Consider the following 24,647-nt stretch of genomic DNA (forward strand, 5'->3'; position numbering starts at 1 on the left):
CCGTCTTTCCACTTGGTCTTTTTTTTCATACAAAAGCCGCAGAAAGGTGGAAAGAATTACTCAGACTTCTTGCAGTAGTGTGTCATGTTTCAGTGTTCCCTTTAACTTTGATTATACAGTATATGTAAAATATGTGTTTATCTTCTCTTGGAAAAAAGACAAAACCAAAATTGACTGAATGGTAAAAGCAGCCTCCAGGCTGAAGAAAATGCTACAAAGGCTTTGAGAAGCCTTTGCTTTTTGGATTGTTTTAAGAGAAAAGTAGAAGACTTTGCAGTTGAGCAGCTACACCCAAGAGTGTAGGTTGTGCCACCAGATGCAGCAGTGTAAGCAGGTTTCACTGACTCGCTCAGACCCCTGGGGAATGATGTAATTATCTTTTTCCCATTTTCGTTTCTTCATTCTTATTTTGCTAAGGGAAAATGCAGAATACTTTGGGGGAATTAAAAGTGCCTGTTGTGAAACTAATTTCGGATCTATTTTGGGGATCTATCAGCGGGATGCTGATGCCATCTCTTGACATGACAGCAATGACAAGGCCATGAAAGGTATGCTAATGAAGGTAATAACAGCATCACAAGGTGAGCATTTGCCATATCATTCAAACATCGGTGGTATTTTATCTCCTTTTTCTTTTCCAATTGGTCTTCCTTCTCTTTTCCCATCTGCCCTCCCTCTGCAGCTTCGAGGGATTATTGTGGAAATTATTCTGTTCATTTCCTCCTAAACCCACCCATTACTGCTCGAGCCAGATTTCTTAGAAACTCCTCATCGAAGATGAACAGGAACTGGATGGCCTTCACTTTTACAACTTTTTGTGTAAAGCTTCAGTTTTCTCATTGATCTAGTGGCCCTCATATTTAATGGTGCTACAAATTAAAGAGGTTTAAATATTCAGATTGGCTGTACGAGCTCGTGATGTTGTGATTATTAACGGTCAGGCTTGTTGGGATTAAACTCTGTTTCACCAAAGACATCTGAGAACATGACACAAACATAACAGCACAGGATGCAAATGGTAACAGCAGTGCAAGAAGCCATCAGTTTGAAGTACTTCACATTTAATCAGTGCACAATACCTGATAAGTGGTACACAATATTATATATATATATTAGGGGTGCAACGATACACAAAATTCACGGTTCGGTTCGGTTCGATACTTTGGTGTCACGGTTCGATATTTTTTCGATACAAAAAAATGTTCATGCATTTTTAATTTGTCATTTATTAAAATTATAAATATATATTTTAACTCAAAAGTACAGTTTTTAAATTTAACCCTAACCCTTGTGCGTGTTTTTTATTTTGACAGCGAATGCGCACCTGCGGACCACTTATGTGCAGCCCTGGTTATTTAGCTCATCATATTGCAGCCACAGAAATTCTTTTGTCCATGAAACCATAAAGCTGCACTTTCTTTTTGCCTTATAGTCTGATTTGTCATAACTTCTCCGTTTTGTGGTAAGCTTTTCTTTGGCTGTCACTTCTTCACCCTGACCTGTCTTATTTGGCTCAGCAGAACTGAAATGCTTTTACACGCTCACTCACATAAGCTCAGCGATTCTCTGCGCGATCAACCTCTCACATGTTTAAGCTGCTGCGGGAGATTTCACTTGTCATGTTTGCATAGTAAGCTAACGATTAATAAGACGATGTCAGAGGAATTGGTGCAGCAAATTATCATCACTCACAGATCAGTGCTGTCGCTCTCTATACACAGTTCGCACGATTGCAAAGTGAAAGCAAAAAAACAAGCGCAAATTCAAACGCAACTTCAATATGTCACATATTGACAGTGGCTCACCGATGCCAATGACATAATTACCCAGCTACATTTCTGAAAGAATGCAAAAGCATTGACATATATTTTTCCTACAATAGCCCGACGGGCAGGGAAGAGATAGATTTTGGTAGCCCGACTGAAAAAATCGCTAGCTCCGGGACGTCGGGCTAGCGATATTGCAAGCCCTGTATCTGATTGAGGAATCACTCATCTTTGGAAAAGAGAGTTTATTACAGAGAAATGGCTCTTTCCAAAATAAAAGCTATACTATCCGCTTCTTCTGGGCTATATTCTCAGCAGCATAAGGAGAATCATGTGCTAACAGCTGTCTAAATGACTCGGCTAAAGTTAGTAGCATGCTTGCTTTTTTTGTCTGCTTCCACTTGTCTTTGCACTAGGATGATGTCGGCGTAAATGTGCAGTCATATTCGTTGTGTTCCCACTAGTGCTTTCAGGTTAATCTCGTTGAAATGACCTTAACGCCACAACACGGCAAATCTCCGTTAACGAGCTACCGCCGATCGCTCCGTGCATGGGGCTAGACGGCAAACACGTTAACGAGCTAACTGTGCTAACACACTAGTTCACACCAATGTAATTGAGCATTGCATGGCACATCCAACATACTGTTTTACTTTAGTCCATGACTCGCTTACCTTCAGGGTCATACGTCACATGAAAACCAAAATAATTCCAAACGCCAGATCTGAATGTTGCAAGTAGAGCTTAACTTATGTCTCGCTAGCTTGCCCTGCGCTCTTCCTTCTGACTATGCTGTCTGTGTTGAGCGCTCAGTGGATCTGCGCTCGACAGTGCAGCCTAGGCGGAGTAGTCGAACACAGATTCACTGAGCACTCAACACAGACAGCATCGTCAGAAGGAAAGTTGATAAAATAAATTACAAATGTGGTATTGTTCGATACATATGCGTACCGAACCGAAAGCACTGTATCGAACGGTTCAATATCGATACGAATATCGTTGCACCCCTAATATATATATATATATATATATAGTAGTAAAGTATTTAATATTGAGTGCTAGATACTTACTGGATCCTGATTTAAAGTTACAAGATTTAAATCAGAGGAGAGCTTTGAGATGACACGTTATTCTGGTTTCTTCCAGTTAATTATTTTCTTCAGAGGAAACCAATGAGTACAACATTTTCCATTTGTAATAGTACATAATGCACCTTTTTTAAGAGGTTTTAGCTGGTGTAGTATTGTTTGAGCAGCAGGACAGTACAGAATACCTCTATATTGAAGAACAGACATAAATATTGTATAATAATTTAAAGGGTGGAAAAAAAGGCATCACCTGCATTCTTCAACTCCAAAAAAAAAGCCTTGTTACAGCACTGAACATCTGGTTCATAAGTCATTGAATTTGAACCAGATGTTCAATATGAGTCTTAAATCAATGTTACCATGAACCCAAATACCAAATTACGATACCAAGGACTAAGCCAAGGTTGGTACTGCATTTGTAGTGACTGCTTGTCAGTGGTTAGAGTTAGGGATGCAATGCTTTCCTTATATGGACACAAAATGAAAATAGTGTAGTTATCATAAATTACTGACATATTTCTAGTAGTAATATTTAAGTAAAGAGTTATTCTGGTTAGCAGTTACTAATTAGCGCTTTGGTCTTATTTGCTCCTTACATATTACTCAATAACGACTCTATGTACCTTATTGTAAAATGCTACTGACAAAAAATTTAATGTCAGCAGAGGGTTGCAATGGTCGCTGGGTGTGAGGCAAAAAGGATTATGGGATTTTATCCCTTCAAAGAGCAGCCTCCAGTCAGGGAAAACCAAACAGCCCGTTTGATTTCCACAGGCACAGTATATATTCATGAGTTGGACCTTGAAACTACAAGGAGACCACTATAGTGCGCCATATGCAAAACATATGTTTTAATGTGGTGTGATAACTTGGAACATTTAAAGAGACTTGCCACTTAAAAAGATATGACTAAAAGAGAGGGCTGTGTTTGGATGAGTAAAGGACTCTCTCACAGAGCATGCATGGTGGCTCTTTTTGTAAGCGTTGCATTTGTTCTAACAACTGAAGGCAGCCTCTCATCTGCTGAAACATGTTTTGCACATTCCTCAATTTTTCTGAAATATCAGGAAAAGAAAATAAAAAGGGACAAGATGTGACCTATATTTAGAGATGTACCACACTCATACACCATGCTGTATATGTTTGGCATTTGAATGGCCCGTTCAGTCACATAGGAGAGCTGTGAGTGGAGGGAAGCTACAGCCTATAAAACACGCTGACCTGTGAGTATGTTGCCGTTGTCTCATGCCCTGTGCTCTTCTCCAAGTCAGCTAAAAAACACTAGCTCTATGTCAGCAGCATGGATGGATAAATGAGATTTGTATTTCCTGTGTGAGATTTTGCTAGTTAAATGGATAAAAGTTTGATGAAGTTCCTAATCCAGACTCTCCTCCTCCTCCTCGCCCTGTATTTAACAGAGTCTCTATTTGACAGAAGATAAACAGTTGTGGGAAAGATTGGCAAGACTGGGAGATGATTGTTGCTTTTCCCTGCTGCTGTAAGGCTGTGAATGTAACTCAAATGCGACTTGTGTCTGTATGTGTAAAGTAGCCATATTCCAAATCATAGGTCCTGATGTTGAGGCGCTGATTTGCTGTCAGCACGTGATAGTCCCTTGCATCTGGAGTGGAGGTGTCTTTGTGACAGAGTATCTACCCACATACAGCATAAATCATATACACCAGCAGCTGGGAATTTACATGAAATATAGATGTTTGCACATGACGAAAATCAGCATGAATGCACACAGCAGGAAATTGTCAGAAATTGTCAAAAAAGATAAACCAGCCGTCCCTCCGGTCTTTCGGGGCGGGGGATGTGTGCATATGCTAACCTGTGTCTAAAACCACCTTTGTGACGGTATAATCCTTCACCCACACCAGTGATTGAGCCAGCATAAGTGGTCAAATCAAGGCATTGCACCATTCCTCCACCCCTCCCTCAACCTATTTCTCCCCGCCCTGTCACTGTCCCACACCCCTCCACCCCTCCACCCCGCCTCCCCCACTTTCTGATGTGCCATGTTTGAGTACCAGAGGTCATAAGCGTCGGACGTGGCAAAGGCCCCAGCCAGGCTGATGTGCTGACTGAGGGGATATGGGGCTTGACTTTGGGCAGTGCGAAAGATCCGGGCCTGTCTTGTTTGTCTGTCTGTCCGTCTCACTGGCTACACTATAATGAGATTGCAGGGCTCTGTAAGGCGGATTTACTGGAGCACAACTCCCCCTAGGGTCTTTTCATAGAAATTGGTTCCTCCATATTTCACCCAAGCCTCTCACTCTCGCTCTCTTTGTCAAATGTGTCCCGCACTCACACTCTCTCTCCCTAAATCTCCCTCTCTTTTAGCTCCCACTTTTGTTAATTATGATCGTCTTCTTTCCTTCCTTTCTTTGTGTGGGTGAAGACCGAACGCAGTCACAAATGGAGGCACGAAACTGAACCAAGCAGAGCTGTAACAAGAAGGCATAATGAGAGAGAGAGAGAGAGAGAGAGAGAAAGCGGGATAGAGGATATGCTTTGGGATATGGCACAAGCCAACATATCGCAAGCCCGTACCACATATATCTCCCCCTCAAGAAGACAGTGTTTATTTAGATGGTCTTTTCCATGCCCCTATGGAATCTTATAAGGTCACGTGAAAGCACGCACGTTGCTGTGACCAGGGATGTTACTGAAGCTGAAGGTTATATGGCTCACTTTTCTTTTATTATTCTTTCTGGGTCACCTTAGCTGCAAATTGAAGCCCAAGGTCACGAGCCCATACCAAAGCCAAACAGAATTTCCATAGTGTTTGCAAATCTGCCACAGAGATTAATTCTGATGTGTCTCATAGCTGATGTGTTGATGTTGACACAAATGATGGGGTCTTGCAGTCCAGCCACCCCAGCTGTGCACACGGTGAATGAGGCCAAACCAAATGCAAGCTCAAACTCACATCAAGGCAAGCTTATTTTGGGAGCACTGTGTCATCCATTCCACAGCACAAAAGCCCCTCTGCAAGACCATAAATAAATGGGAAAGTGGGTAGCATGGACTGCATATCGACCAAAAAACCCCCGTCTGATTTGTCTGCCAATTCTTTCTGTTAAAAATGAAAAATATTTTCTGTCACAGATGGAAAAAAATATTAGGCGTTTGCTTTTTTTTTTTCATTTCTAAGGAATAAATTAAATACCTGGAACTGAAAACTTTACTGTTTGATGATAAAGAGAATATTTAACACCCACAAGTCAACGTTAGTGAGCTGACACAGGTCGCTTTTTTGAAGGTCAGTTTAGAGACAGTTAATGAAAAGTAAAGTACTTTGTGTGGGAAAAGATGGCAATTCCCCTCATTCTTCAGACACATTGGCCCTATCTATCTTTCAGGGGAACTCTTCCATTTACAGAGCCTACAGCTGAAGCGGTGGGCAGTTAAGGATGAGGTGGGAGGCGAGGAGGGAAGCACAAAGCTCTTATCAGGCCAGCTACACAGTGCCGGGTTCAGCCCCAGGCTGCTGATGACTGTGGGAGCACCGATTACAGAGGCTAGCCTGAGGAGCGGAGTGGGCACAGGTCTCCCAGCAGACCCTGTACCACCATCAAGCATTAACTTGAACCATTAAGCTCAACCAGCTGTGCATTCACACATGGCCTGAACTTTCTTCCTCTTGAATATTTTCTAATGCTGCAAAGCCCTCACTCTCTTTTCTGACATTCAAAGCAATATCAGCAGGGAGGCTAACAAGATGAATAACCCCTGCAAATGCTGCATTAAAAAGTCATGAAAGGGGATACCCTTAAGGTGCAGAAGCTTCTCTGTGAGGAGGGGTGGCCCATCCTTTTCTGCTGACTAATGATTTGAACTGGGCAGGTGGGCAAGCAGAGCAGAAGGACCTCAGCAATTTGTCCTGTTGCTCCTCGGGTGCCAAAGGGACACAGAAGCTCTCAGCCAGCCGCAAAGTACTTTATATTCCCTCTCTTTGTTCCTCAAAATGGCAAATTCCAATTGGAAACTTTACATTTAACTGGCAACGAGTAGCCCAAATCTTAAGTTTAGAATGTGGGACTCGGAAAATCAAGACATAATGTTGAGGATTCACACTGTGCACAAACTTTTTATTGCCACTGGATGGCACACTAGAGCATCAGCTTCTCAGAGCAAAACAAACCTAACCAAAAACCCCAGTGAAGCCCTTTAGCAACAGGCATGAATCTATCTTAGGAAAAAGTTGTGTCATATGTGGTCTTGTACCTTTCTTTGTGGTTTTTCACTGGAGAAAAAGTGGAAAGACTAACTTCTGCTAAACGCTTAGGTTTGCATATAAAGTGGCTTTGGAGGTTACTTTCTATCCAGCCTCTCATTCATCTTTTTCTTAACTTCTTTCCCTACTTAGGGTGGTCAGGAGTGAAGCATAACCTGGCTGACGTCAGCTAAAGGGGTGAAAAAGTGACGCGCTGCCAAACTGAGACTACCAAAATGTAAAATCACCAGTTAACCAAATAAGCATGTCTTTGGTTTATTGGAGGAAAGAGGAGCAAGTACTTTCTAGTCTTTTTATAAACACAGAAAGGTCCTAGATCCGTTAATATACATGTCTCTCTGGCCATTAAAACATGGAACAGAGAAGCTACAATACACACCTAGGAATTGTGGCACAAGTCTCAGAAAAAAATCATTTTAATTATCAAAATAATTAGGAATAATCTGTACACAAACCACAGCATAAAAGCCTCTAGCTTAAAACTGTGTTGTCCCTCTTTGTGCTGCCTCTGTGAACGCCTGAACCCATGGTTTCATTAGGAAAGCACTGCATCCTCCCAAGATGTCCAGTGTTAATCACTTCCCCATCGGGGGGGTTTTCTTAACACCGCCGCCGATGCGCACAACCTTTAATCAAAACTTGAAGAGCAACTGAACTCAAGCAGATGACGTCATCTCAGTAAGGATGAAGCTCTTTAAGGAGAATTAGTTTCTGCGAGGTTACTCTTCATCTCTTTGTGTGCTGTATCAGCACTGAGTCACCCATTTCACAGCACTGAGCTGACATTTTCATTGGCCCTGAGATCACTTATGGGATAGGGCGTTAGCTCCTATGAGGGTGAACCGGTTCACAAGGGGACAGGCGCCCAGTAAGCGCTGATGCATTCACATGGCTTCCCGTGGAACGTATATGAGGTTATATTCTAAACACAAAACTATTCTGTCAGTCAGTATCAGCATAACAGACAAAACAAAGTGCACAGCTTTCATTCAGATGTGTGTCCCACACTACATTTATTTATTCTGTTCAAACAGCAGGCCATGTTGAGTGTCTAGTAAGGTGGCATGATAATGAATAGGAGCAACAATATTTACACAGTCTGAACATTTCACTTCAAATGAGCATCTGTTAGGCAGGATAACTTTAATTCCAAGCAGTCAAATTCCCCTGGAGCTATATGATTATTCAGCACAGCACACTTAAATTAAAGGCAGGTAGTTAAGATGAATATAGCAGGGCCAAAACTGTACGTCACACGTGAGTGCGTAAGCACAGTCGAGCTCTGCAGTCTTTCTAAACATATCTCACTATTGCACCACTGCTTCTTGACACACACAGTCCAGCACATGCACGAACGCGAGCATGCACAAACACTATCCACAGTTTCACTTTCCCAGCATCCCCTGTGACGCCTCTGGCTAATTCCATTCAAGCCCTCTAGGCTGTCCAGCATCCTCCAATAAATTAGCCCTGCTGCTCCCCCACTGATACGCAGGCCACACTAGTCTGGCCAGTGCCCAGAGTCACTCACTTGTGCACACGCTCGCAATTACTGCTACCTTTTACTGCGACTGTCGGTCTTAACTGAGTCGACAGTGGGAGTTTTTGGTATGTGCGTTTTCTGTGCGGTTGGGACTTAAAATAGTTTCCATACTGACATTCACTGTTAATGGGAAGGTGGCCTGGGATAGCTTTTGGACTTTTTTGCAATGGAAGTGACTCATTAATTGTATCTTTTCGGGGTTTTCTGGCAGAATTGTCCATGTGTCAGATGTGTCGGCACAGTACCCATCCATAATTCCCCCCAAACTGCAGCTGTGAATAGCTTTTCTTAGTATTTTTCCTTCAACTCCTCAATCAAACTTTATTCCCTCTGAACAGAATCCATCTGTTCTGTCTCCCTTCAATATTTGGATGTATCCTCGCACCCGGTTTCCTCTATCATTGTGGTTTCGCTTCCTGTCCACAGCATCTGTCTCTTGCCTCAAGCTTAGATCGAGCTAGTGACCCCGTCTGACATGTCTCTACCTCTGTCTCAAGTTTTTTTCTCTCTCTCTCTTTCTCTTGTTCTCCCTCAGTTCTAGTTAGCCTTCTGTCAGTGGGGGCCCAGACAGAGATGAAAAAGGTCGTTGGGGACAATGCCACCTTGCCATGCCACCACCAGTTCTCATCATCCGTCCCTCTTGACATTGAGTGGCTACTGCAGAAACCAAACTCCCCACAGAAAGTGGTAAGATTGTATTCCTTTTTTCTCTGCATTTAATACAGTTTAGAAGCATCTGAATTGTTAAAGGTTCCCTGCCGTCTTACTCTGCCATGACTTGGGTAATATTTAGTAGTTGCTGCAAAGTTATTGCAACACCAAGACTGACCTTTACTGGGATGAAATGGCAATGACAGTGACATTTAGGCTAAAAAACAGAAGAACAACATGTGAGGTATATGTATAGACTGTATATACCTTGGATAGTTTTTCTTTTCTCCCTTTCTTTCCACTTCCCCTTTTCACACACAAAAAAAACATTTTAGCTTTTCTCCATTTGGGTTACGCTCGCTGATTTCCAGCAGGACCTATAATAGTTGCACATTAACACAATCCCAAAATTACTAAGGCACTTCAACTTTCAGTGGCATTCACAAAGGAGCAATTGTGTTCACCAACACATTATATATTTCTAACCTTGGCACTTTTACTTTTAACTTTTTTAACTGGTGGGAGATAAACACTGTAACAAGTGGAAATGAAAAACAGACCTAATGACCTTTTCATTACTATCAAGCTGACAAATTCATCTTAGTTTTGTAAAATATGTAATTATAGAGACAATTGAAGATTACAGCTGCAGCAAACTTCCACCCCAAAAGGAATTGAAATCAGAAATTAGACCAAACAACAGAATCAGGTTCAAAATCTACTATTTAATAAACATACAAGGGCTCACGTGCAATCAGGCATTCAGGGACGCAAGCAGGATTGGCAAGGTTGACAGGAAACGGTCTCAAAACAGATCATACATGAGAACTCTCTGAAAAGTAGTCGAAATCAGCAGTCAGGTAAATGCAATAATCGTACACTGTGGGTATAAAGACATTCTGGCAAATATGTCCAAACGTTTTGGGGCAAGGACATAAAGTACTTTGTTAGTTTTTTGCTTCTTTTCTTGTTTTGTTTTTGCAGAAGTGTATAGGCTTTTTCTGGAAATAGTAAAATTCAATGCTCTAAGAAAGGAAAACATCTGTTAAACGAAATAAAGAAAATTCCTTCATTTTAAAGTTTTTAAAAGTTTAAGTTTTTTTCCCCCTTTGTGTGCAGTCACACTGAATTTTAAATCAAGCAGTCAAGGTGTGCTTTAAGTGCAGTTTCAGCTTTACAAAAAGTATTGCATTAACTGTAAAGGAATTACAGCATTTATAAAAAAATTTCCCCTTGTTTGTATTTTAAAGTTTTAGTTGGCACAATAATATATTCTAATTCTGGCTTCATAAAGTCTATCAGCCTGAACCAGGAGGATAACTGAAATCTTTAAACGGCTAATTTGGTTTTGTTTTTTAAAGCCTTTGATAACATTCTGGTATAATTTCACTGGTGTTTGAAAAACCGCCATTTTTTTTCACCCAAATTGAGCTTAGAATCTGATAAGAGAGCGCGAGAGAGCAAAACATCTCAACAGCGTTCTGTTGGAAGGAAGGGACTTCCATTTTCTTCTGAACCCATTTCTTCATGTGCTCTTGCGTTGGCACAGAGAAAGGAATGAATAGCAAAGAGTGGAAGGGAAGCGGCGGGGCTAGGAATGAAAGAAAGGGGGAAACTGGTGGCTTACACTTTGATTATTCAGACTGGGGCTGCCACATTGCGATGAATATTTAACGGGAGGATAACATTGAAGGCACCATTAATTAAAATCAAACGTTTGAAAATTTGATTAGGAAAGAGACTACGCCTGTAGCCGAATGAATAAATCATTCTTTTGTTCTGCTCGAAGGCCGTGTTGAGATGGAAAGAGCATCTTGTCAACATTTAGCCTCTGTTAGCAAATGTACAGGCTACATGTGTTTAAGACACAGAGGGGCACAAAATTCAACTCCATTTAGTCAGATGAAGAGTAAAAACAAAAAAAACTGCCCTTCTCTCACTGTTCTCAGCTGTGTTGGTCTTAGATGATCAGAGTTACTCAAAGACGGCATTTTATAGCCTATCATAGTGTAGTTTCAGCAAAGACCAGCGATGGTTAATAAAGATGAAGTTATTAATTTCATTTCCATCCTTTCTTGGGAAATTGCTCCTGCCACAGTGCCACATTAGTTAGTGCGTATTGTGTGTTGTTGCTATTTGCTATGCATAATTGCTGCCCTTCAGCATATAAAACTGAAGATATTGAACTGGCATTATTGCGAGGACAATTATCGTCCACAGAGATGATAAATATATTAGTAGTAGAGTAAAATGACAGAGTCATTGTTGTATATTTGTTTCCTCTGTGTATTCTTCATTGACTATAAAATTATTTATGGAAAACACTTTAAAAACCGAACAGCTTAAATATTTGAATGTTAGCCACACTGTTCATATAATCTGCTTCCAGTAATCTTTAACAAGCTGCTTTGATCAGAGCAGCAATTCTACTGTGTTAATGTTTTTGATAAAATGATGTGATATAAAAAATTATATATTGTGCTGTGCAAAAGTTTTGAGCCACCCCTCATGTCTTTATAGTTTGCTTCCAAGGAGCCAGACTTTCTCCAGGCCTTCTGAAGGTCAAAGTTTTTCTTTGGACATGTTTCAGTCATTTTCAGTCCAGTCCTTGTACCTTTTTCAGAATTATGCTTTTTGTTTGTTAAGCATAAAACAGGCGCCTGACTCAAGAATGTTGCATCTGCACATAACAGACAACTTAGCAAAGAAACTAAAAACACATCATTTGTTTCCATTTATATGCTTAAACCTATGAAAAGTGCGCGACATTCACATGCAGAAATTCTGCCAAACTGTATTTTTGCACCAACAGGGTGATTCCCAGAGCTTTATTAGCTGAAAGCTTTCCAAATCTCCTCATCATGTACAGAATTGCCTTAAAAACATTTGAGGAAACTGGACGAGTAGCTGTCATCAAGTCATTTGAAGGGAAACAAGGAGAAAAGACTGAAGCATGTCAATGTTTGCTTCAAACGGTCCACAGTAAGCATGGGGAAAGTCAGGAGAACAGTACAAGAGTGAGCGTCTACAGCCATCTGTGAAACAGAAGAAGCTTTTTCATGGTTTGGGGTTGCATTTTGTCATCATTATCATCATTTCATGACCTGTGTGAAAAAGCAGAGACACTTAATTATTTGTGTACAGTATTTTACTGAATCAACAAAACACCTTGCCTTAATAGAACAATTCACTAACAGACAGTACAGACATTACCAGAAGCAAAAACACATATACACATGTGGTTTGGTTTGTGAGTAATTAATGTTCTGATTTCATGAAGGCAACAGTTGCATGCCCACAGGACAGGTACAGGTATGCCCTTTTTTGTTTTGGTGTTAGAGCCCGGTTACTTTCTGTGTGTAGCTGTGGCACAGTGATATGTTTCTGTTTGCATTCATGGTGTGCCACATGTTTGGTAAACGGCAAGTTTGTGAGTAGGTTTGGGTATATACGTGTGTGTGTAAATGGCCAGTCATCACCTGTGATCACAGCAGGTGCCCCTGCTTCTTAGGCACTGATGCGCTGTGGCACCAGCATTTAGCGGTCCCCATCTGCAGGCTCTCACTTGCCCTGAGTAATAGGCCACTGTGACAGCTGTGTTTGTTTCTGTTTGTGTGTGTGGATAAAGCAAGAGCGTGAGAGAGCAAAAGACACACAAGGAAAGGCTAGAAATAAACAAAGACAAACTGTAAACAGCCAGGGAAGAGAAAATGAAAGCTTTCTGGTGCAGGTTTACAGATGCTACAAACTTCAAATTAGCTCATTTTTTTCCTTTGAACACCCGGTGTCTGCAAACATCAATGAACCTTGGTGGTAAATAGAAGGAAAAAAAGGGAGAATCAAACAGATTATGTCAATCGCAGGCTCTAACAACAACATCTTTTTGTGTACCTACAAGGAATTTCCGATTAAGGTTATCAGTGTGTTGAGTCCAGCACTCCACTGTGTAAGTGTGGGGTGCCGGTTCATACTCTTTCTTGTAGTCAGAACAGCGGGTGCTCAGGTTGATCTGCCCTGTCTTGGAGTCCTGGTGTTCTGCCGTGTCAAGTAGCTGGTGCTCTGTTGTTTCCAATGACTTTATGAGATTTGCTTATGTGATGACTTGTAACTACATCTTATGGTCTTTCATGTAGCACATGTTTTATTTATGAAAAAGGTTTTCTGTTATAAAAAACTGCTATTGCAGGAGTTAACGGGGATCTTAATAAACTAATTAACTAACTAATCTTGGTTGCTATGACACCTGAGCTTTCATGTTGCAGAGAAGCAGGTAATCAGCTAGGAGCTCAACAGCTTTGTGCCCTTATGGGGCACAAAACCTTTGTGATCAGGATTGTCCTGCCCTATGTTAGCACCTGTTGTTAGCACCTGTTGTTAGCACCCCAGTTATTTATGCTGCCACGTGTTCTGGAGTGCTGTAAGCTTCTTAAACTAACAGGCATGAGTCGTGTGAGGTACTGGTACTGCCCAGCTATTTTGTTGGCCTTTGTCATTGATTTTGTTCTGAGAGGTTGCTGTGGTCGGCTCTTAGGTCCACCAGCCACTTGGAGTTGGAGGCTTTATGACACCACATCCTTGCTCTTACTCAGTCTCAGCTGTGGTGAGATCTGTCCTTGTCTCATTGTTGCCTATCCAAGGTGTTATGGTTGCAGCTGGGAAAACACCTTGGCTAGGTCTTTGGAGAACAAGCCATTTATTCTCTCTGGTTGTGTATCCCTTTAGCCTAATAGCCAGTGTTATGAGCCTTTGTTTGGTACTTTGTAGAAGCTCTGTTATGAACACATTGTTATCCTGTTATGGATATCTGATCTCTGTGATGATGCCTATCTCCAGCTCTGATAGCCAACTGTAATAGCCAATATCCTTCTGGGCTTCCTCCACGGGAACGCTCTGCACATATTCTTGAGCTTATAACCAAATGTTTCTATGATTACAGTGGCAGTGGCATATACAAACTCACTGGTTTATTTGATACTGGTAGTGGGGGTGGTGAGTAAAGCTGTGTGACTCGCAAGCATTTTTTCTGAGGGGATTTACCTTTCTACCTTAGCTCAAGAAGTAGAGCAGGTCATCTACTAATCAGAAGGTTGGCCATTTGAGAACTGGCAGCTCCAGATACTAACTCCATGTTGCTCTCCAATGCACCCATTGGAGTGTGAATGTGTGTGAATGAAAGTACTAAAGCATAAAAGAAAGTGCTGGTGTGAGTGGCTGATTGAGGTATGCTGTATATAAGCGCTTTGTGTGCTCAAGTAGAGTAGAAAAGCACTATATAAGAACCAGTCCATTTAAAAGGGACTAATCATTAAGAATTATGGTGTTTGAAGCTTTGAGCCAAGCCTGATCATAATCTGACTAAAATGGCCTAAAAGCTGATTTTTACATTTTTTTTTTACATTTTTCTTTTAAGTTTTATTTGTATATCCTTTGAAAAGGGGAGTTACAAAAGTGTCATTCTATAGCCATTTTGTATCATCTGTATGATATTATGTACTTTCCTGTTTCTGAAGTTGTTTTCTGGTGACATCACTTTTAGTGCCACTGTGTGCACTTTAATCTTTTATCTTAGGGCCAGAATAATAAAATAGAATTGTTTGGGAGGGTGTTGTGGGGATTTTTTCTTTTTCATTTGACAGCTTTATTTGTGGAAACACCATAAAGAGATAACAACACTCACAGATAATCAGCTAAATGAACACTGGCAGGATACTGGCATTCCAGCAAATGCATTCATTTGTAAAATATTATTTCCCAAGTGTTAATTAAAAAGTGATTGTTAACAATGTTACCCATGAGTGCTGGTATTCTGTTTTTCTCAAGACTGTGCCTCCAGAGAGGAACTACGTGGAACTGTCTTAACTGAGCATACACAGCCATTAGAGCCATGTTATTTAAAATGTAAATGGCAGCCTACCAGTGAAATATATCAAGGGTAATACTGTTGGGACATAGGAATTAAGCAAACCAAATGTGCTGTTAAGAGATGAAAATCTTATTTGGGGAATTACTTGCATAAATCAGTTAAGAAATGACATCACCAGCTGCTAAAATGTTAGTACCAGGTCCAGGAAGAAATGGGAGAATTCCTTCAAAAGAAAGATAGAATCAAGATAAGTAGAACCGGAGCAATTATGAATCAGTCAATCCCTCGCTGTAACACATCAGGAGTTTTTTCACTTGTGCAAGAATTTCATTTCAGACAACAGTCTCTGGTCTGAACTAAATCCTTGATTATCTTTTCTTTCTCCACATCTAGATTATTACCTTCTTTGGGGGAAACGTGTACATCAGTGACCCCATGGATACTGAGCCCAACCATCTGTCCTTTGCTGGGGAGTACCTGGGTGGAGACGCCTCCCTACTCATCAGTGACCTGCTGCTGAGCGACACGGGGGAGTACTACTGTAAAGTCAAGAGTGGGGGAAAGTACCACTGGAGCCAAGTCAACCTCATTGTATTGGGTAAGTGTGGATACATCAATGCACATGCACATACCATCGGGTTATGAAGAAATTCATTTGTACATGGAAAATCCTCATACACAAACACACATACACACACTTCTTACACACACAGACCTAATCACTGGATCATTAGCCTGGCACATTTCCTCTGTCATGCTGACTGATCTAATGATTCAATTTGATTCAGACAGTGTGATTTGATTTTGTTCGTGCTGTTTGGGTCCGTTTGGATTGGTTTGTTGATGAGGTGAGACCAGAAACATGCAAGTAGGTTTGGCAGGGCACAGAAATGATTGAGTTAGAGACTGCATTACATGGGCAAATTTCAAGCTAGATTCTAATGTACTTGTGTCCTCTATGACATATACAGTACAAGACAACAGACCAGTTTGATGTTCATCATGTTAAAAAGTTAGCTTACATCAGTTTAAGTACAGATAAGCTACTTAGAAATATTAATTGCCCAAGTGACTCTTAGATCTTATAAATACAGAAAATCCCATTTTGGTACGGGAAGCGTGTTGTTCTAATTTGCACATTATGCAGATGGCTATAAATGACTCAACAATACAACTACCTCAGTGGTAATGCGCTTCTCTGTCTGCATATCAGAAATAGCTGAACAACTATGAAGGACAGACAGCTGCAATAGCTGGCCACAAAGTCCGGCGGGAGGAGTGAGATCGTTCTCAATGTCAAAAAAGCATGCGATTTATTAAAACATCATGGGAGATTAGTTCAACCCGTGGTTATTGGTTTTCTAATGGAACAGTCTGTTAATCCTTTCGCTCTCACTCCCCTCTCTCTTCCATAAAGACATTTCAGTGAGTTAGTGCCTCGAATTTTACAAATTGCCCTCAGCTTCCCAGTGACACTTTCGATTTTGAGAGAGGCGAACATTTGCATTTTTTTCTCGCGCTCCCTACGCTAAGATAATGGCTTGGCAGCTGAGCTGGTAGCTGGCTTGGCATGAGACAGCGTGTGTGTGTGCCATAGTTTGTGCGCTTCTCCAGTGGTCGGGTATGTTTCTGTGCAAGTTTGCACAATCACGCCTGAATGAGCGTGTGGATTTGCATGTGAAGTTTTTAAATGTGTATATATTGTGTTTATTAGTATTGGGGTTATGAGCTGAGGTTACGCAGTCCAACTGCTCCTTCTGCAGTTTGGCTTAACCGACCCCGACAGAGCTCAGAGACGCACAGACGAATGCATCAATGCTCCCTGATCAGCTTCTCTCATTATATTCTTTGCAAAGTCTGTGAGCAGAATACAGCCTGCAGGGTGTCGAGAAAAGAAAGACAAACAAAGGGAGAAATGCACATAAGCTATCTGATTTTTTTTTTCTCTCCACTGGCTACTGTTAATTCAATCTATGTTAGCATTTCGCAGTTACTACTGCTGCAACTTCACTGACAAGCATCCTAAGCCAAACACAAAAGTCAGCATTGGAAATATGTCAGCGTGACAAAAATAAAAAATAGATATTTAAATTTAGCTCACCACTGATTTAAAAATATGTCACTCGGGAGGGGGAAACAGTATGCTATTTTCATGCTTTTAAAGTGTAGCAGTGCCTTTCAGCATGTATCCAACAGAGCAGGGCTCAGCAGATTCTAGCTATACTGTATTATGCCTTTAGCTAATAGACTATGACCAAAACCTTTGACATGAGGACGTATTACCATAAGTATTCACAGCCAGCCTTGGGGTTGAATTGATCCATTCTCTACGGGAGGATGTTGCTTTTTTCTTCAATTTGTGTTACCAGAAATGACTGTAACGGCAAGGTAACTGAACATCCCTCATAAACGGTTGCACCAATAAAAATACTGATAGAACAAATCAAATAAAGTTTACAATGTATGTCAAATATTTCAGTTTTATGCAACCTAACAAGCTATGTTATTATCTAAATTTTATTTCTTTGCTTTTCATTTTAATGTAGTGCTTTAGTCTGGGGCGATAAACACAGGTGGTGGACAGTTTCACATTATAAAATAACTCCCACTTCAGTAGATGTTATGTTCAAAGAAGTCTATTTCAAACATAACTCAATATTCAATATTCAGCATTCAAAATAAAAAATGTCAGCCCTTCCCTTTCAAAATAAAGATGCATTTTATGAAATGCAAAGTTCCTATAATTGGCATAGGAAATATTGTGGTAAGTCCACATGATACACGTAGGCCACGATTTTCTGCAGTGTAGTAATGGAAACCATATTTTAATGCATGCGTCACTGGAAAATTGATGACTACATTATATGCACATATTAAAAATTAATCATTTCGGTGAACACATTTATTTTTGCTTAATTATTGTATTAATATATATGCTGCTTAACGAATTCACTAGACCACCATGCAGTGTAAGGTTTATGTCACAACTGCCCTAAATTAGCAGCATTGTAATTATAAAATAATTATTGATGTTCCTGTAATGGTTGTATGCATGTGCAAGCTGTTTAATTGACATTTTTATTGCTAAATATAATTTATGTTGTTATCCATGATTTTTAAGATTCACTGTTTTACTTATAAAAAAGCAGAATAAAATAAAGCACATTATTTCCTTTGGTTGAGATGCTAATTTACAGTCATTTACTTACATTCGTGAACAGAAACATTAATTGTAGTGATTGATTTATTTCTGAACTTCTTGGAGAAGTCCAGTGTGCTGGCTGAGATTTGGATTTAAAAACATGAATTCAGTTTGTTATATGCGTCTTAGCTTTAAACAAGTTTTTGAAAGATGACAGTTTTAGTGTGTTCTTGTTTTTATGGCATGTGGTCTAGTAAATTTGTTAAACACTGTGAGTCTTTTATACACTTTATGTTTAACTGCGATAAGAAGTTTTGTTGCAAATATTGATTCAAGCATTTTTTGATTCTTTTGTTTTCTTGCAGTCAAGCCTTCCAAGCCGAGATGCCGGATGGATGGCAAGCTCCAAGAGGGCAGTGATGTCAAGCTGAGCTGCAAATCCAGCGATGGTTCAGACCCCATTAGCTACAAGTGGGAGCGAGTGCTGGACAAAGGCAAGAGCCTGGGAAAACTGCCAAACCTGGCGCTGATAGGTAAGAAAAATAATCGGCACTACGCTTACATGCTGATTCACTATTCGACCCCTCTGCAGAGGAATGCCACGAAGATTCATTTTCATATTAGTGATTTTCATAGGCTGCTTGTCGAAGGCAAGTTTTGCTGAGCGCGTCATCTTCCCTTCACCTCTTCCCATTTTCACATTCATACATTTGCAAACACTGACACCTAAATTTGCCAGTGCCAGCTATATTGTCTACTGCTGCTCCTTGAGCTGCTTCACTGGAATAATTAACACTTGCAGCACTTTGCTCAAGGGCACTTTGATGGGCTCAGGCTGTCCCAGTTAATCCGCTGATTCTTCATGCCTCTATTATCTTTAGTTCGCCCCTCTCTCCAAATTTGAACAGTAAACCCAGGACCACATAATGTGTACTACTTTTTTATTTTTTTTCCAGAAAATCAAACAGAACACAGCCTTGTGATTTCTAGTTGTATTCTATTGGGATGACTTATATAAACACAAGAGCTGATGCTGTGATCTGATGAATATTTCTGTGACATTGAAATGTCAGCCTGGCTCAAGTGAATACCTACATGCACGAAGTCAGTGTGACTGTTTGTGTGTAAAGAGGAGAAAATCAAATGTAATAGGCAGAACTGGATTGGCAGCTCAGACTATATTCTGTACCAAAGAGGCACTGGCTCCGCAGTAGCCTTGAGGCATACTTCACTCACATGGTGTGGATTCTGGCATTGAATCTTGAATCATAACCAGGCATATCTGCCTCTAAATAAGAACAGGGATGGTTTGTAACAGAAAAGCTAATAGCAGGGCACCTATTGTGCATTCTCTAAACCAGGAGAAACAACGTCAGGGTGCCAATCTCTGTTTTCTCTCCTCTGTTACCATCAATATTGGTCTTTTGGTTCATTTTTAATGGCTTGCAATGTGACACAGGCATCCAAACAGTTTGTGATTCAGTTGGAGTAAGTAAATTTTAGTAGTGTAGGTAAAATCTGTGCAGCTCACTGATGTTGTGGAGCCAACAAGAGGTCAACATTCAGCAACAGTCTTCATGCCTTTATGCATAAGCCATCAAGAACATTTAATCTAATCGCATTCAGCTTCAGACTCACACCCCTATACTGCCCACACAGATCTATGCCTCTGATAACTTTTCCCAGAAACTCTCTTTGTGCTCTGCTAAATGAGTGTTGGGACTGAAATATGAGACTCTAGGGGCTTTCAAGGCTTGCCTTGATTTACCAAGGTGACAAGTGTGGAGAGAAGTGTTTATCATGCTGCTACTTCAACATTTTCAAGTTTGAATGAATGAACTTTGTTTGTGGAAATTAGAAATTGGTCTACATGGTCTTCACAGTTATGCCGTTGTTACCTAAATGTGTTGCTAGTTTTACTTCTTCGCCTGAATTCTTTGATCATATGTGACTGTAACTCCCTTTTTGCATCATGAAACCAAGATAAATTCCTTACATGTGTCTTAAGCATTACTGGGTCTCTGCAGCTCCTGGTTTTCGTGTTTAATATATTCCAACACACAAGCAATTAAACACTATGAACTGGTTCCACAATATTTGTGGTCACTTTATGATGGGTAAGTTGTACAAAGGCAATCACTGATCAGCACCAGAACATTTTGACAATAAACTGTATTTGAATAAAACTGTTTCCTGTACTCTAAATTATGGCTCTGTACCTCAGTAGAATTAAAGATTTCCTCATAGGGTTAATAACATATCTACTAACTATTTCATGTCCAAATTACTGCTGAGGGTTACTCCAAGAACTTCCTTTAGTGGCTCTTCATCAGAATGTTTTTTTTATTTGTTTACATGAAAATCAGCCACTGTGTATTTTTAACACCTATGTGATGCCATGATCCTGCTTAACATCCTGTCTAACAACATAAAAGTCTCGAAAAAGGTTAAGTATGGAACATAATATAAATGGAAAATCTTATATTGCACTCCAAACACAGTCAATGTGAAATGACAGGAAAGATCAGTGCTCTGTTGCAGTATGCAGAGTACAGATGTATCATAGTACAAAAAAACACATTGCTAATGGTATACTTGCACATAAACCACTAGATTGGACACTGATGTGTCACTCCATACCGTGCCACCCACTCAAAATGTATGTTGTCCACCTAAGTGGACATGTAAAAAACTCTTTGAAAAGTGCATGTTTAAAAAAATGAAGTTCAAAAATCTTTTTTTCATGCCTAAAGATGAATAAAAACTTAAGAAAAAAATCCAGATTGAGGTTGTCATAATTCATGCATAAAAGGGTTAATGCAGTTGACACAAATTATGCAGGTTAAGGCATAAAAAGGTAATTGAGGTTACCAGGCTGAAAATCTGTATTTTATCTATGTGCACACAGTCCAGTAAAGACTCTCTTAGATGTGTTTTTTCAGGCTTGCTACTTCTTCTTTTGTCATTCACCTCCAGAGATGGTTGTGTGGGGAAATCCCACCCAGTAGATCAGCAGTTTCTGAAATACTCAGATCAAACCATTTCGCAACCGCAGCCACGCCACGTTCAAAGTCACTTCAATCACCTTTCCTTTGCACCATTCTGATGCTAAGTTTGACCTTCGGAGGGTCATCATGACTATGTCTGCATGCCTACTGTAAATACACCGATTTGCAGCCATGTGACTGGCTGATTAGATATTTCTCTTAATGAGCAGTTGAGCAGGTGTAACTAAGCTACCTGATTTTAGTCATTAGGCCTTTTTAAAAAGTAGAACTGCCATTTGTGTCTTAATATTTTTACTAACACTACTTTAACTGCAGTGAGCACGTGAGACATCCCTGCAGATATCTGACTGTAGTCGTCACACAATATGAAGTGTGTTAATTATGGAAATATTTGTTATTTCTGGTGATAAAATGAATTAATTTGCCACAGAAAGCAACTAAATCTAATTTGCTCCTGACCCCAAAGGCCCCAACATGAACCTTGGAGCGCATACTTTTATACTTCAGTTAATCATTGTCGTGTCCAAATCACCCAAATAGATTTTGAAGTATTAGAAGATGCTTTAGAGTATTTTTTCAGAAATTAGAAGTACAGTAATTACAGTGTACAGTGTGTAAGACTTTTTTTTAAAGCCCACAGCTCCGTGGTGCCAAAGGTCAAAAACCCTACTGGGAACTTTTTATGGAAAAGGGAGGAAAAGTCATATTTATTATTATTCACATATTACACAGACTGTGTGTGCTGACCGAACAGGTTCAGAACAAGGAGTGGAGTTCCTGGCCTATTTTCAAGTATCATTAAAGTTACAGTGTGTAAAATCTTACCATTAGATGTCAGTAGATTGCAGATTGCAGTCAACAGAGTCACTTTTCTTATCCTTCCTAATTCAAGTGCATAAACCATTGTTCAATAAATCCTTGTTTAATCTCTTTATTTGCTTTTTGGGGAAGTGAAAAAATCTCTTCAATCATATTTGCTTTGGTGGACAGAAAACAACCTTTGTAGACTGTTGTAGCTGTGTATATACCAGCTGCTGTCAGGCTTTAAATGTATGCATTAGTCCACTGCACAGTCCACTGTGTTGTAAGCCATTGCTTTACTGCATAAGTTCCCATCTACTGTTAGAAAATGAAGATAAGCAACCATATAATATGAAAAGGCATACTGTAAGTTGACGTTCTATCTTTTGTGATTCATCAGTTTGTATGCATCTTTTAACAGGAGTGACCTAACCTACACTTTATTTACTTATACAATGAATTGTTTAGTGTAATGTAGTGCAAAATACATAGCGTGATTTCTTTTCATTTAATACGATAAAACTCACATCAAGAGTTTCCATATTGGCTGTTCTAGAATTTTGCATTCTTAAATCAGACTATCTGGTCTTTAAGTGATTTAGGGCTCAAACTGCTCTGCTTTTATTAAGGCTGTTGTGTTTTTAGCATGTTTTAATGCTTTGTATCTTGTTCTAGTTAATCTCAACAAGCCTCTAAAAACAATCAGTGATCACTGTCGGCCTCTCTCGGTTTTTATTACCGCTATTTATTTTAAAGCTCCTTTTTTAAACCTTACGATGTAACTACAGCCCAGGCAGTGCAGCAGTATATTAACAACTAACCTTGTATTGTGGATGGATTATCTCAGTTGTTCTCCTGACTGAAGTTTGGTCCGTTTACAGCATCCTGCCATGCAACTGCATTTGTCGCTAACCATCGGGAACCCTCACGTTAACTTTTATCGAGTGGAAAAAAGTTTGCATTTATCCTTCTGTGTCGCTAGCCACCACGTAGCACATCATTATATACCAGCTAGCCAAACTTCAGTAACTCTAAAAAACGTCACTGCTGTTTACTTTACTGTCTTCATTTATGTCTGAAGTGATAGCAAAGCTCAACGTCTTAATTGGTTTCAGAAATCCCTCAGTCAGAACAACATATATTATATTTAGATGGAAGCTAGCGAGCTAATTCCCTGCTAACTTCTAACTCTGTTAAATTTAACAAATTCTGTTTTCATGGATGCTGCATGGATGTTACACATGGTAGAGCAGCCACACTGATTATTTTATTACAGATGAAAGAGTTTGGACAGTTTTTCAACTCTCAGTGATGCCGCAGTGATCATTTGACTTAGGGACCTGCAGCGGAGTTTGGGCCCAGACACAGCTAATCATGTCAGACTTATAGACTGGATAAGAACAGCTCATCTGTGCAAGCAAAACCGTCATGTTCAGGGCATTTTCAGGTGAAGATCTTACCTTACGCCATCATTGGAGAGTATTTGACAGTTTTTGTTCCAGACTGCGATACGACTATAACATCTAAATGGAAGCAAGTCGAGGAATCTACAAACCCATCAGGGTATGTGACAGTTTTTGTTTATACTGCATTTCAACAATTTTCAGAATTTGATGTAGAAAAGTTGACAAATTGAGAATCGTTTTAAGTAACAGTGAGTAATTTGCTATTTCTTTGACAGGTGTTGTTCAACACACCCATTTATGACACAGCTGTAAAGATCTACTGCCATCTTCCCGGCTACAGGGCTCAGGTAAGACCCAGATCCATGCAAACCAAAACTGACAGAAAATATCAGGAAATTTCTGAGGACCTGAGAGTTGTGGTGATTAAATGTCTCCTTTTATTTTTAGATTGCAATGATGATGGAGTTTCTCAGACTTTAGCAGGAAAATAGTTTTATTCTACCGAACACCTAAACTCCTCAGCGCATTGGAGGATTACATTCAAATCCTGAAAGAGAAGCAGCAGGAACCACAAAGCACCAAACTTCCCACCGCCCAGGAGGTGGTGATAGAGGTCGTTCCCCACATCCTGCAGGGCGTTTGGGAGCTTCCTCCTCGTCCCGTCTTGAACATGGCCTCCCAGAGTTTAAGCATACTCTCCACGAGTGTCACCAAGGCCACTTTGGATCGTGTCCCCAAAAATCTCACAGTGATGGAAGGCCAGGCCATCTTCACCCACTCCATCTGACACGATACGGTCCAAAGTATCCTGACGGAGATCAGACAGAAATATCCTCAAGAAATTCTATGTAACTTTGCACCAGTGTTGTTCAGGATGGTTGCTGATGTAGCAAAGATCCACATATCCAAAATCTTCTAGCCCCCTTCAAGTTTTCCTGATGGTTCTTCTAAATGAAGAACTTCCATTTGAAAGACTGACAATGTCCAATAGTGTTCCCCGTGAAGGACCTCCATTTGAAAATCTGCCAGTGCCTAAATTTACACAAGTCAAAGAACCTCCTACAGAAATTCTTACAAAGTCTGAAGTTCTTCCCCGTGAAGGACCTCCATTTGAAAAGCTGCAAATATCTGATGTT

The 24,647-nt window shown here is 40.2% G+C and overlaps 1 protein-coding gene across 1 annotated transcript in view; it reads left to right on the forward strand.

Moving 5' to 3' along the window:
• Positions 1–24,647, forward strand: part of clmpb (CXADR like membrane protein b) — a 78,230-nt gene that overhangs the window by 42,040 nt on the left and 11,543 nt on the right. The window contains exons 2-4 of the mRNA XM_040009616.1: positions 9,176–9,327; positions 15,548–15,752; positions 18,662–18,829. Coding sequence (XP_039865550.1) covers positions 9,176–9,327; positions 15,548–15,752; positions 18,662–18,829 — 525 coding nt within the window. The remainder of the gene's footprint in view (positions 1–9,175; positions 9,328–15,547; positions 15,753–18,661; positions 18,830–24,647) is intronic.

This window comes from Simochromis diagramma, unplaced genomic scaffold, assembly GCF_900408965.1.
Source record: "Simochromis diagramma unplaced genomic scaffold, fSimDia1.1 OVJJ01000344.1, whole genome shotgun sequence".
Classification (NCBI taxonomy): Eukaryota; Metazoa; Chordata; class Actinopteri; order Cichliformes; family Cichlidae; genus Simochromis; species Simochromis diagramma.